General features: G+C 30.9%; 1 protein-coding gene across 3 annotated transcripts in view; it reads right to left on the bottom strand.

Annotated features, from left to right (window-relative positions):
- The window catches only part of LOC118192352 (epidermal growth factor receptor substrate 15-like 1), a 149652-nt gene that overhangs the window by 92792 nt on the left and 43916 nt on the right, over positions 1 to 12944 (bottom strand). For all 3 annotated transcript variants that reach the window (XM_035363296.2, XM_035363297.2, XM_085819268.1), the window contains exons 7-9: positions 8777 to 8818; positions 2313 to 2372; positions 2025 to 2216 (exon numbers count right to left, since the gene is read on the bottom strand). In XM_035363296.2, coding sequence (XP_035219187.2) covers positions 2025 to 2216; positions 2313 to 2372; positions 8777 to 8818 — 294 coding nt within the window. The remainder of the gene's footprint in view (positions 1 to 2024; positions 2217 to 2312; positions 2373 to 8776; positions 8819 to 12944) is intronic.

Below are 12944 nucleotides of genomic sequence, written 5' to 3'. Positions count from 1 at the left end.
AGCATTTTAAAATGAGGCTTCTCATTATCTGACAACCTAAACGCCATGAGATGGTCACTAATTAGTTTCGCATCTTCTTGCTGGAAGTAGTCTTAGCTTATGTGCCCTGCAGTGTTCCGCAGTTCACTCATACATGGCCTTAAGCACTGCAGTTCCAGCACTTTAGGGTTGGTTTCTTGTCAATAGTATTCCATATCAAGGCACTGACCTATCTGGTTAAATTGTCTAAACAAGCAGTCACTCGATCCACTGGCCTCTTGGAATAGAGCACCTCCGATTTGGTGGCAGTATCTATGAGCTGCTTGCTGTGCTGCCGTGAACTTCAAGGCATATACAAGAGTGCTTTTTAAATCCTTGACATGGGCCATTTACATGGCTTTCTGTATCTTAGGCTCTCGAACGCCATTGATGAAGTACTGCAAGGACGGAATTTCCCTTGTTTCTGAAGGGCAGTCCAAAGATGCAAGATGAGGCAGCCTTTCAACAACAGTGGAGAGCTCCTGGAATGTTTCCATGGGCTTCTGTTAGCAGGATTTTAACTCAAGCCTGTTAAACACTTCTCACCAGATCTACGAATCGCACAATCTAGACAGTGAAGGAATCTACGAACTACACACACCTTACTTATAAATTAACATTAAATTAATAAATTAAACATTAAATTGCTAATAAATTAACATAAGAATAATAAATTTCAAGAATACTGTGTACACAGCATTCTGTTAAAACTTCAAAAAACATCTACAAATTGCACAATAAAGGCACTGCGCACTAATCAACGAAATAAACTAAAATAACTAAATTTCGAACAATTAAAAAAAACCAACAATAACGACAGAAATTCATACTAAAAAACAATGAACATAACACTCTACTAAATAAGAACAAGAATAAAACAAAATGCATTTACCATAAATAAATGCTTCTTCGAACAGCAGAAGTACCAATTTCAAACATCACCAAAACAATTTCATCACAAATTTGTTAAAAGCATCTTCTCCCATTTCAGAAAATTGATGGAAAAATATATAAACCGCATTTCCGATTATAAGTCGGCAACGTCGCTTTAACATGCTGCCACGTAATCTCTATCGTATTTATATGGCAGCCAATCTCACTATCCACAAAATTGATACTATGTTTCAGGAATAAATGTTCAAAACCTTCTTCTCCTAAATACTTGTAGAATTTCCAGCCACCCGTAAAAATAGTTGTACCAGGCACTAGACTAAAATTTTGCCAACACGTCATAAAACACTTAATTACCACACGAACCAACTAGCAGACCCAAGTTTCCACGTAAAAAGGGTTGCCATAGAAACCAACATCGCCCCCCACAGAACAGAACATGCAATCGCACCAAACACCAGCGCACAACACACATCGCCACATTTGGCAACCTTAGAAAGCATATAAGAGTAGAGCAAATACATCTTACAATACTGTTTAGTTCAATTTGGTAAATTGAAAAATTCACAATATATGAAATGATATATTTATTTTGTTAAATTTACATTTAAAACTAATCTTAATTTTTATTTTAAGTTATAGCAAAAACAGTAATGTGGTTCAACATCTTAAATTACAAGAAGTTCTTATGCACAACATGAAAACAAAATTTGTGAATATCAGAAATCAGACTAAAGAGAGTTCTAAAAATATGTATGCATGAATGTGTATATGTATACATATATACATACTAATTACTAAAGTACTAATCAGTCATATACACTAGAAAATAATATTTCATTCAGCAACATTAATCATTGCATACAATAAATTACATTTAAGTGAAGATTTCTTTTATTTATTAGAAACAAGGAAAAAATACTATAATTTATTATTTAGTAAAGCTGGCATTCATCAGAATTTGAGAGCTAAATAAAATTGTGGCTCAATATATAGAAAGACACACATTTAAAAAGAATTTTATGAAACCAGGACATGCACTAGACCATAACATGAACATGTACTAGAACATATTATAAAACTTAAACATAATTTCTAATTAACTATATTCCTACATCAGAAGATGGTGTACTGGATCTCCTAATGTGACCAGTAACAGTATTATCAATACTGTGAGGCAAAACATCTGGTAATACTTTAACCATTCCAGATATACTATGTTTTCGCTTAAGAATAGCCATCAATTCAGGAGGTAACACCGAAGGTACTGGTATATTCTCCAAAGCTTTATAAACTAGATGCATGGCCTGAAAATAATTTTCAGTATTAAAAGATATATCAAATTCTACATAATATTTGCAACAATAGAAAACAATTTACATGAAAAATTATTTTATACTTACTAATATAAATTCTTCTTTGCTTAAAAAACCATCTTGATCTGTGTCACTGAGATCCCAAATCTATATGACACATAAAAACATAAGTATCAGTTTTATTTTATTTTATTTTATTTTTTTTTTTATTTTTATTTATTTATTTATTTTTTTTTTTTTTTCAGGTTGTGGGTTATTCAATGCAGATGAAAAAATTTAACTATGCCTTCAAAGTTTATGCAAATGTTAGTAATTTATCTATCCTTCAGAATCTACTAATTGGTTAAAATTATTATTAATGGCATTCATATAAATTTTTACTTTCTTATTAATTTCTAAAATGAACATGCTTCAAATTATCAGTTTACAGTCAGTTATGAGAATGCAGCATTTGTTATAAAAAGAGTATACAATACCCATTGCTTATTAAAATCACTTCCTTTCCAAAAGTATACAAGTTTATAAAATGGCTGCGTATAATAGGTGATGATTTGTATATTACAAACTGTGATATTAATTTTGAACTTATCAAGCATAATAATGACTTACAACTAATTAATTAATCCAAAAATAATAGTTATAAATTAATGCTAAAATTAAACTACTTCAGAATTTTAAAAATCTTTTATAAAAATACTTTTATAATTATATTCTTGATGAAACTTTCTCTCTTGCAAAAAACTACTCTCTATGCTTCATATTGTTCAACAAGTTTTTCTTGATCAGCATCCTGCAGTTCAAGAACTTTTTTTACAATTTTTCCAGTGCTTTTCTAGATTTAACTGATGATGACATGCCACTTTCACTGTCAGTTTATGGAGCTATTTTTACACTTTCATTGTCAGTTTTTATACATGTTGTCTCAATATTGTTCTGAACTGACACACATTCTAAAAATGAATCTGCAATTTCCCAGTTACTGTTTCTGAAACAGTAACTATACTCTGCAATTCCCCCGAGGTAAAAAAAAAGTCGCATTTTTTAAAACAGTTTTTGGCTGATTTTAAGAGACTAAACCCGTGCATTGACTATAATAATATGCATGGACAGATATCGGCTATGCTCAGATATCGATTTACTTATCTCCTTCGAAGTGTTTGCATTTTCATGAAATTCAATTCCATTTATCATTTGCTGAACATCTTTCTGTAATGATACTTGAAAACTTTTATAATATTCTAGAATTAAAAGTTGAATGTTAGAAGTTGTATTTGCAGTAAGAGATAGTATACATTTTCATTAAGGTATGAGACAGGTGTGTTTGTATATGGGCTGCACAGTTAACTAGTTAGAAAAGCTATTTAATCATTTTTCAGTTTGCTGTCTCATTTAAAAAGAAATATACTAAAAATACTATTTGTCATCCATGAGTTCTTATTGCTATGGTATGTTAGAAATCTATTTTCGACTTCTTACATGGAGGTTTTTTGCTTTTATCAAAAACTAGTGCTGTCTTCTTAAATGGTGGGCCCATATTGTACATTAGAAATACAGTAACTTATTCTTAACTAAATCAACTACAATTTCACTTTTACACAATAATGTGTTCTGGACACACTTTCTAGATAATCAAAATGCCTGAGCATAATATCAGAGCAGAAGACTGGTTGCTCGTTAATCACTCCTTGCTTTACTCATTTATTTACTTAGACCCTGTTTTTTCCCTATTTATTTTATTTATCATTTACAATTTATAATTTACAATAAAATTCCCAATGGAATATTTAACCTTAAATCTTACACATTATTCTAGGAAGATAAGAAGATTTCTTTATTTTTTATTGCATTGAAAATTCTTGACGCAACCTATTGACACGAAATGATAGCTAATGAATAAATACGTATTCAATTTTTTTCTTTACTGATTATTATTACTGGACATAAATGAAACCTAATCTGTAATTTTCTGTTTGAATAGTTCAAAGAATTTACTTCAAATTCTGCAGCCTACATATGTGAAAGTTTTCCGATGAAGTGACATTATGAGATTTCAAGTTTCACCACAGTTGTAAATTTCAGAATGAATTTAAATCAGTATTATGTGCATCATTTACTATTATGTCATAAAGAAGATGAAATTAAAACTGATTTCTATTACTTTGCCATTTTTCTCTTTTAACTGTTTCTCATTTTAAGCCTGATATACTAATTTAAAAGACAATGAAAAATGTTTCATAAGGAATTAAAATATTGTGTCAACTCAAAATGTACATGTTTTTCAAGACAAAAAATTATGATGTTTTTAAGTGCTTAAATTAATACACTGTGACACTTTATAAAAGAAATAAATGATAGCTTGCTATCAAAGGTAAGTAATTGTTTCAAATTAAACAAATAACTAAAAATTAACAAATGTATCAAACCATAAACAAGTTTTCATAAATAGTTACAGAAATTATTTAAATATTTTTTTAATTATTGTTTCTGTTAAATAAAATTATCAAAAGTTGACAAGGTAAAATAAAAATTCACACATGAAAAACATTACTCAAGAAAAATATAAAAAGAAATTAAACTTTTATTCAAGAAATATTTAAAAAGAAATTAAACTTTTATTCAAGAAATATATAAAAAGAAATAAAAGTTTAAGTTCATATGCATTCCAAAAACATACTTAAATCGCTTCAACAAAAGGCTACATTATTGAATAATGGCCTCTATGGTAAGTATTGGTTTTGAATGTGGTTATTATAGTAAATACTATAAACATGTCTTTAGTATTTTAAGCACTTACAATGCAGATATCGTAACTACAAACATACTCATAAATATAAAAGTATTATTGACCTTTTCTTATATAAAAGATGAGAAATCTATGCAACACAGTCACTAAAAGTTTAAAAAGCCATAAATAAAATATTGCAAGAAATTAAAAAAACTACATACGAGATAAACTGTACAAGAGATTAACAATATTAAAACTATACAAGAAGAAAAAAAGAAAGAAAATATAATAAAGCATTAAATTTGTATCTATTAAGATGACATGTTTAAATCAATTTAAACCAGCTTATCAAAGTTAGTGTTATGCACCCATTAAGTAAGTTTTCCAATATACTGATATTTTTAGAAGTTTGCAGTTTCCAGTTTTAGGGTTCTGTTTAGTTACATCACTTCGTTTATAACAATAATTTTTTAGCAAACTGTTTGAACAAATCCAAAATACTTTTTTAATAATGTAAAAGTTAAGACAAAATTCTTTTATTGCCTTTTTATTGAAATATATGAATGAAAATTATATGTCATAAAGAAGATGAAATGTTGTTCAAAGTGTTTACTGTTCTTTCATCCTAATTTCTTAAAGTATAATTCCTTAAGATTAGTAATTTTCCCACTAGCTGTTTATTTGTTTCATTAATTTTTGTGCCATATTTATCACTTTGTATTGTTTAAATTATACACATATTTATCATAAATTAATATTAATAGCAATTATTTTTATATTTTATTTTAATTATTCACATATTCCTTGAGAAGCAAGCAAGAATTTGAAAAAAAAAAAAAAAATTATACACAGTAGAGTCAAAAGTCGTTAATCCGGACTCGTCAGGACTTCGGCGATTCCGGATTATATATCATCAGTTTAAATCTGGTAAGATGGCATGCAGAAATTATAAAATTAAAAATATGAAACCGTAATTTATGAAATAAAGAACAATTATGATCTAAAGGGTATCAAAATTTACAAAAAAAAAAGCTTAATATTTATTTGTTTACTTTATTAAACATTTCTTTCAATATAAGTTGTTTAAGTTGCCTCAATTTTTATGTGATAATACATTCTTTTTAATTCTATAAACAGACATAATTTCTTGTTCAGTTACAAAGTTCCGCTATTCAAGTCCTATAATTGCTGTGTCGAGAATACCGACTAATTTGTCAATCGAAATTTTTTCATTTTCAATAACCTATGTCACTTTCTTCGCTATTGGAAGCGAATTATAATGACGAGGAATTTGATTTAAATCATATCAAAGACGGAGTACATCGAGATGAAATACTACATTTAGTACGGAATTATAAGCCAAATAAAATAAAAACATCTTCCCTGAAGATAAGGATAGTGCTGACAGATCAACTTCCAATTTACTACACGCTGTGGCGTTAAAGATAAACAAACATTAAAGTTTAGATAAACAAAGAATATGCCTTTATCCAGTTTTTGCAGCAATTCTACTTTTTGTTTAATGGACTTCGAAACATACTTTCGCTTTGTAGATCCTTTACATATTAGTAAATATATATCAGAAATTCTATTTGACATAATCGAAAGTTCAAGCTTACTTTTATAAAATTGCTCTAACAGTCTGCAAAAAATAATAAGTCGAATCCAATTCGAAGATTAAAGAACAACGCAATCTGCAACATTAACTGAATTACATAATTTTAGCTTAGCTTATACCGTTCGTTATACATTAAACGCGCATTCGAAAACGTATTTTGCGCACACGCGTATTTGCAGCTGTAAAGGTCTTAAAGGTCTGCGTAAAGCGACGCATGTGCAGAAAGTTTGTAGCTTTGAGGTCCGGATTATGGGTGTCTGAATTAACGACTTTTGACTGTATTTATATTTTTAGTTGTTCATAATTTCTGATTAATTTTATAAAAGGTTTCAGAAATTTTAATTTGAAATTAGGTTCTGAATGCATGGCAGAATCAGAATTTAAAAAGTGAGAGTACAGTAAAATCCTGCAAATTATAGCTTCATCACTGGAGTATCATTTTAAGCTTTTGCTTTTCTCTTTCCATTCCTAAGCTAATGGCTGACACTTCCTGCTGCATCACATGGGTTCGCTGATCATGACATCACTGACCAGTAAGCCGCTTGTACTAAAGTCTTATTCTTTGAGATAGTGCTGGTTCTGGTCACAGAGGAAGGAATAGGAGGAGACATCCTTTTCCTCTGTGGTTAATGCAGTGCTTTCAAGCTTTTGATAGTTTAAAGGGGTGTAGAACTTTTTTTTATACCCAGTGCACAATTTTTTTAACAGAATCTTTGGAACTTCAAAATTACATAACACAAAGGCATTAAAACCTTTGTTCCAATGTGTGAAACAAATAATTATTTTAACTTTTAACCAAAAAATGTAGGACTAAACTGGAAGAAAATTAAACAAAAAATAAATACACGAAAACCACAAATGAAGTATAATGAAATGCAAACTGTAATTACATGAATCATTTACCAAATTTAAGCACTTTTCAAAAATAAAAGAGAAAAAAAAAAAAAAAAAAAAAAATCCTGGAACTACATTCAGGTAATTCAAGAAACTTTATAATTGTACATGAAACACACTCATATAATGAAAATGCAACTTGTATTTTCAATGAAAGAAAAACCTTTAGTATTTTTATATTATATCCAATAAAAAAATTAATGGAATGAAAATAGGCACTAAGAAGCCATAGATTTAATATTTTTATACTATATCCAAGAACAAATTTATTGAAATTTATGAAGTGGTACAAAATGTTTCAGACATTGTATAATTACTCTTGTTTAAATAAATGCCACTATTAAAATGCTATTTAATGGCAGAAAATTCATATACCTATTTCAGTAATTTGGAATGTCAGAAATGTATTACAATATTTTCAATGAAAAAGGGTAAAGTGGAAGTATACTAAATTTTTTACATAAAAATTCTTAAATTTACAGAATAATGTGCCCTTTTAGCAAATAATTCACAGCAAAGGAAACAGAACCTTTTATTTCAGGAATAAAAAGTTTACCTTTTATCTAGAAATAAACCTGATATGAAATTAATAGACTATAAATATTACATCGTGGAGGAGGGGGTTGCTTCGGAAATAAAACAGGTCATCTTCAAGAACCTATGCACAGAGCATTGTTTTTACCAATATATATGAAAAATAGTTTAATTGGTTAAATACTTTAAATTGATGAAAATGACATTAACAACAAACTACACCCACGAAGTCACGATGGTTTGGTTATTTGAATATGGCGAAGCACATGAGGGCTATCCACCTAAGAGAAGGGATGTCTTCTTCTCAGCCACTGATAAAGTTGAGTTGATAGTGTGTATTTATTTTCGTTCCTGAAGATTCTGAACATAATAAGCAGCTGAGTTTATTAAACACTGAGTTTAATAAGCAGTGGGTACTGTACTTGTCAACGCTTGGCACAAAACAGAAATTAGGAAAATAGTTGAATAAAACTATTGTTTCAACTTTAAGCTTTAAACAACAAATGAATAATAATTTAGCATGAAAAACATAACAAAGAAATTAACTATTTTATCACTAAATTTAACCACAAGTAAGCACATTTTCACCCGCATTTTTTGTAACATCTTAACATTAACTATATTCTCTTATTATAATATGCACAGATTACTATGTACTTGATTTAAAATGGTAATATTAATGATGCCTTTATAGAACTTCAAGGAAAAACAAAAACCTGACTGAGAAACCTTATTTAAACTCTTTATAAAACTTAATACTTTAATTTAAGCATTACTCACTTTTCCTAAGATATCTAAAGGAAGTTTGGAATTCAGCATTACCTAGATAGAACAGAAAAACAATTAGGAGAAAAAACAATAGAAGGCTTAAAATGATTTACTAAAGTGCAAAATACTTAAAGACAGTTCTAAAATAAAGTGATTCTATTATTATTTTCATACTGTAAGAAAGTTACTGTTGCATACACATTTTGACTCGTGTCACAAAAAAACATATATGGACCATTTTTCTTTATTTCCATAACCTGTATGTCTGTTTATCGTTAAGTTAGATAACTGTTTCAATTCACTGTACCATTTCCGAAAATCCTGTGGAAGCAGAGAATACCATTCTGACTTAGCTGACCTTAGCTGACTTAGCTCTTGAATCATTAGCTTGGCTGGTAACAAGGCTGGGATGAGAAAAACGATAGGATCGTAAATACCTTGTGTTATAGATATGATCTTCCGTTTAGTAAAATTTTCTACTTCAGCATCAGATTTATAGCAGATCATTAAACAATCCTCCTTTCTATCCCATCCAATCCTCAAAACCGAAACTGGAGTTATAAGATCTCTCTTAAACAAACTTCTGTTCTCAGATGACAACTTTTCTATTCTACAGGATTGAACTGCCATAATCTCAAATCCATCTTGGCTTCAGCCATAATTTCAGTTGACTTTGAGAGAGATTCTTCTAATTCAGATGCACTATCTACGAAGGTTATGTTGTTAATACAGAAGGACTTCAGGAGTTTGCCAGTAATTGTTTTGAGTTCTTCTGGACACTTGTCCAAATAACTGTGCTGAGTAAAAATAGGTTACAAGTAGCTCCAAACATCACTCTGCTATGCTGATAGACTAATTTTACCCACCTTCTCCCATCACAAAAATCAGCAATTTTCTTCTTTAACTTCAGTTTGGAGGAAGACTCTTCTAATGTCTCTATCAAGTTAGGCTCTTTGAAGAGACAGTCATTTAGGGATGATGCTCTTCCAACTTTGCACGAGGCATCAAAAACTGGTCTGATAGAGGTAATGGCACTCTCTGAGAAAGAGGGTGCCTGCCCATCTATCTCCTGCCCACCATAGGGAAAATTTATGATAAACTTTTAGTTCAGAAAATAAAACACTACTTGGAAGATTAAGGGTGAGATAACGGACTCTCAGTATGGTTTTCGAGAGCAGCGCTCAACTATCCAAGCTATTAGCACCAAACAAAAGGAAATCTATTACGTGTATGACTCTAACAATCATGTTGCCGTACTCAGTCTGGACCTGAACCACTTTTGGGCCGCTATGCTATGAACCAGAGGACTATGAAACATAACGCATACTTGCCAACCTATGACACTCAAAAATCAGGAGATTTTTCACAATGTTAAAAAGATTTTTTAGAATATAAAAATATAGTTTTTAATAATGAATTAACTTTAAATAGTTACTAATTCTTAAATGCAAGCAACACAAAAATACCTTACACATAAAAAACATTTTTATTACTTGCATCGTCTAAGGGGGGGAAGACACTTTAATCAGTTTTCATACAAATGTTATGAACAGTGGCAGATTTTGCTTTCATTAAGATAGAAACTTCATAATGTTGTTCATAGCAATTGCTACGTAGGCCTGCTTTTGCTAATAAAAGTTTTTCTAATGTGTCATCACTAATATTAGATCTAAATTTAGTCCTTGTTTTCGCAACAACACTGAAAATCCTCTCGCACTCTGCATTACTATGGGGAACTGTCAAAATGGCCAACATAATTCTAGACAGTTCACTATATTTTAAAATTCCATCAGAACCTTTAAGTTTTCCAATTAAACTCCACTGGGTGTCAATTTTATAACTTCACCCAAGTTTTCTAAATGTAAACTGCAAAATTGCGACTGCAATATTATCAGTGGCAACATTAATATCATCATCCTTCATGACTAAATGAAGTAATACAGGAAATCGGTTCAAAAAGTACCTTATATCAGAAAAAGATGCATTTGCTAGAGCAGAAACATCAGCAACTTTAGCATGCAAAATCACTTCATCGTTGACTGGAAATTTATGTAGTATGTAACCACACACTCTACAGAAGTAACATCTAACATGAGGATAAAACTTATTTTTGTCTTCTTCTGAAAGTTCTTCCACTACTTTTGTAGTTGCAGCTCCTATTACCATATTTTCACCTTTCTTCTGATTTTCTATTTCACCATAAATCACAACTTATATAGAATTACAAGACAAAACACAGACTGGTTTTACAAACTTTGATAAACTACATCACTCTTTACTTTAGGTATTTTATAACTTTCAATAGAGCCTTTTATCTTAACTCTCGAAGCATTTACTTCTTCTTTAAAAAATGCAAGAAGTGGGTTCCATTGATCGAGGATCGTAGATGAGCATTTCTTTAAAGACAGCCAGCGTGTACACACATTACAAAATTTTTCTCATTTCAGTATTATGCAGCTGTTGGAACTGTTTCAATTTTTCCTTCCTTTTAGAATTCCTTTCAAGATAATAATAAATATCAACAATGTGTTCATCCACATTTATTGGTAAAGAAGTTGCCCATTTTTTCAGTTGCTAAATTTAAGATGTGACAGGTGCACCTCTTAATCTGCAAATCTGAATTTTCCTTTCTTAAGATGCCTGCAACACCAGTCTTCAAGCCTACCATTACTGGAGCATTATCGGCACCAAGTGCTAAGCAATTATCCAGAGGGACTGCAATTTCTTTTAAAGTTTTAATAATTAGCTGTGCTATATTAAAGCCTGTCGAATGTCCTAAAGTGGGAACAGAAAGTAAACTGCACTCAATTTCTGAAGACTCTGGATTAAAAAAAGAAACAATTGGATAGTTTTGAATCGGTATTATTGCTTCCATCCGTAGAGAGGCAGAACGGAGCTGTTTTAAATGCAATCAATAACTGAAGATTTATTTTTCAAACCCATTTCTTTAACAATTGCACCTGTTTTGGTCCTTGAGTATTTCTTAGCGATTTCACTATCGGGATTTCACTATTTTTCTAAATAAAGCTGCCGTATGATCCAATGCATTCAGTGGCAGGTTGTGTTCCAGTAAAAAGGCAGAGAATAGACATTCTGCATTAATAACTGTTTGGCCCTTTGTTTGCGACGAAAAATTTAATTTTTTTTTTTTTTCCCCCAAAACAACTCATGTTGTCCTTGTGTACACACATGTTTGAGAACATCCGCCCTTCCACCACGTGAAATCGTAAAATCACAACGACAGATGGTACACATCGAAAATTTATTACATTTCCTTGAGGAAATAATAGAAGGAAAGTCAACTGTGTACGATTTTTGAAACGTACATGAGTATTTCACCTTTCTCGCAGACATAGCAAAAGATGATAATTTCTAAAACTATTTCCCGAAGGCATGTGTACTCACACAACTCAGGACAAGATGAACGAAATAACTAAAGAACATCCAAATAACAGCTTTGAGCTTGCTTTGTGTTCATTGGCTAATATACGCCAGATGACACGCAGTGGAGCTTGATGCCAATTGAAGAACTGGAGAACAACGTTTCTAAATACGTATGCTTTCACTCACAAAGCAGAAATTCTCATCTGATTTGCAAGGTTTTGTTTTAGATATAATCTAGAGAAAATTCAATTGCTTTCAGATGTTCAAAATCACTTTCTTTTGTTCATATAACGAAGTATTAAGCCAAGTTCCATAAAAATCGTGAGAAATTTTAAGAATAAGATAAAGTCGGGAGAAATATATTGTAAATTGGGAGAGTTGGCAACTTTGAAAACGTCTTATAAATGCAACCCATCCATCACACCATGGAAAAGGGGGTTATAGCACACACCACATCTCAGCGCAGCCCCCACGAAGAAAAAGTCCAGTAAATGTTGTCCATCCATCCTATCACGGAAAAAGAGCCTTGGCCGACACATCACGAAAAGCTGACTCTGACATAAAGGAATAATACTATATATACACGGATGGTTCAAAAGTTGGCGGACAAGTAGGGTGTGGCCTCATAATAACTAAGAAAAAGGAAACGCTTATAACATGGACAGGTCATATAGGATAGAAAAATTCAGTATTCCAGGCTGAAGCAATTGTGATACGCAAAGCTATTGAGTTAACAAGCCCCCCCCCCCAGTAGGATCCACTATCAATATTCTTACAGACAGCTTGTCGGTCATAT

This window comes from Stegodyphus dumicola, chromosome 6 (assembly GCF_044657685.1).
Source record: "Stegodyphus dumicola isolate Sdum_Otavi_A_Nest chromosome 6, ASM4465768v1".
NCBI lineage: Eukaryota > Metazoa > Arthropoda > Arachnida > Araneae > Eresidae > Stegodyphus > Stegodyphus dumicola.
Note: the sequence above shows the minus strand (reverse complement) of the source record. Positions and strands in the feature narration are given on the sequence as shown.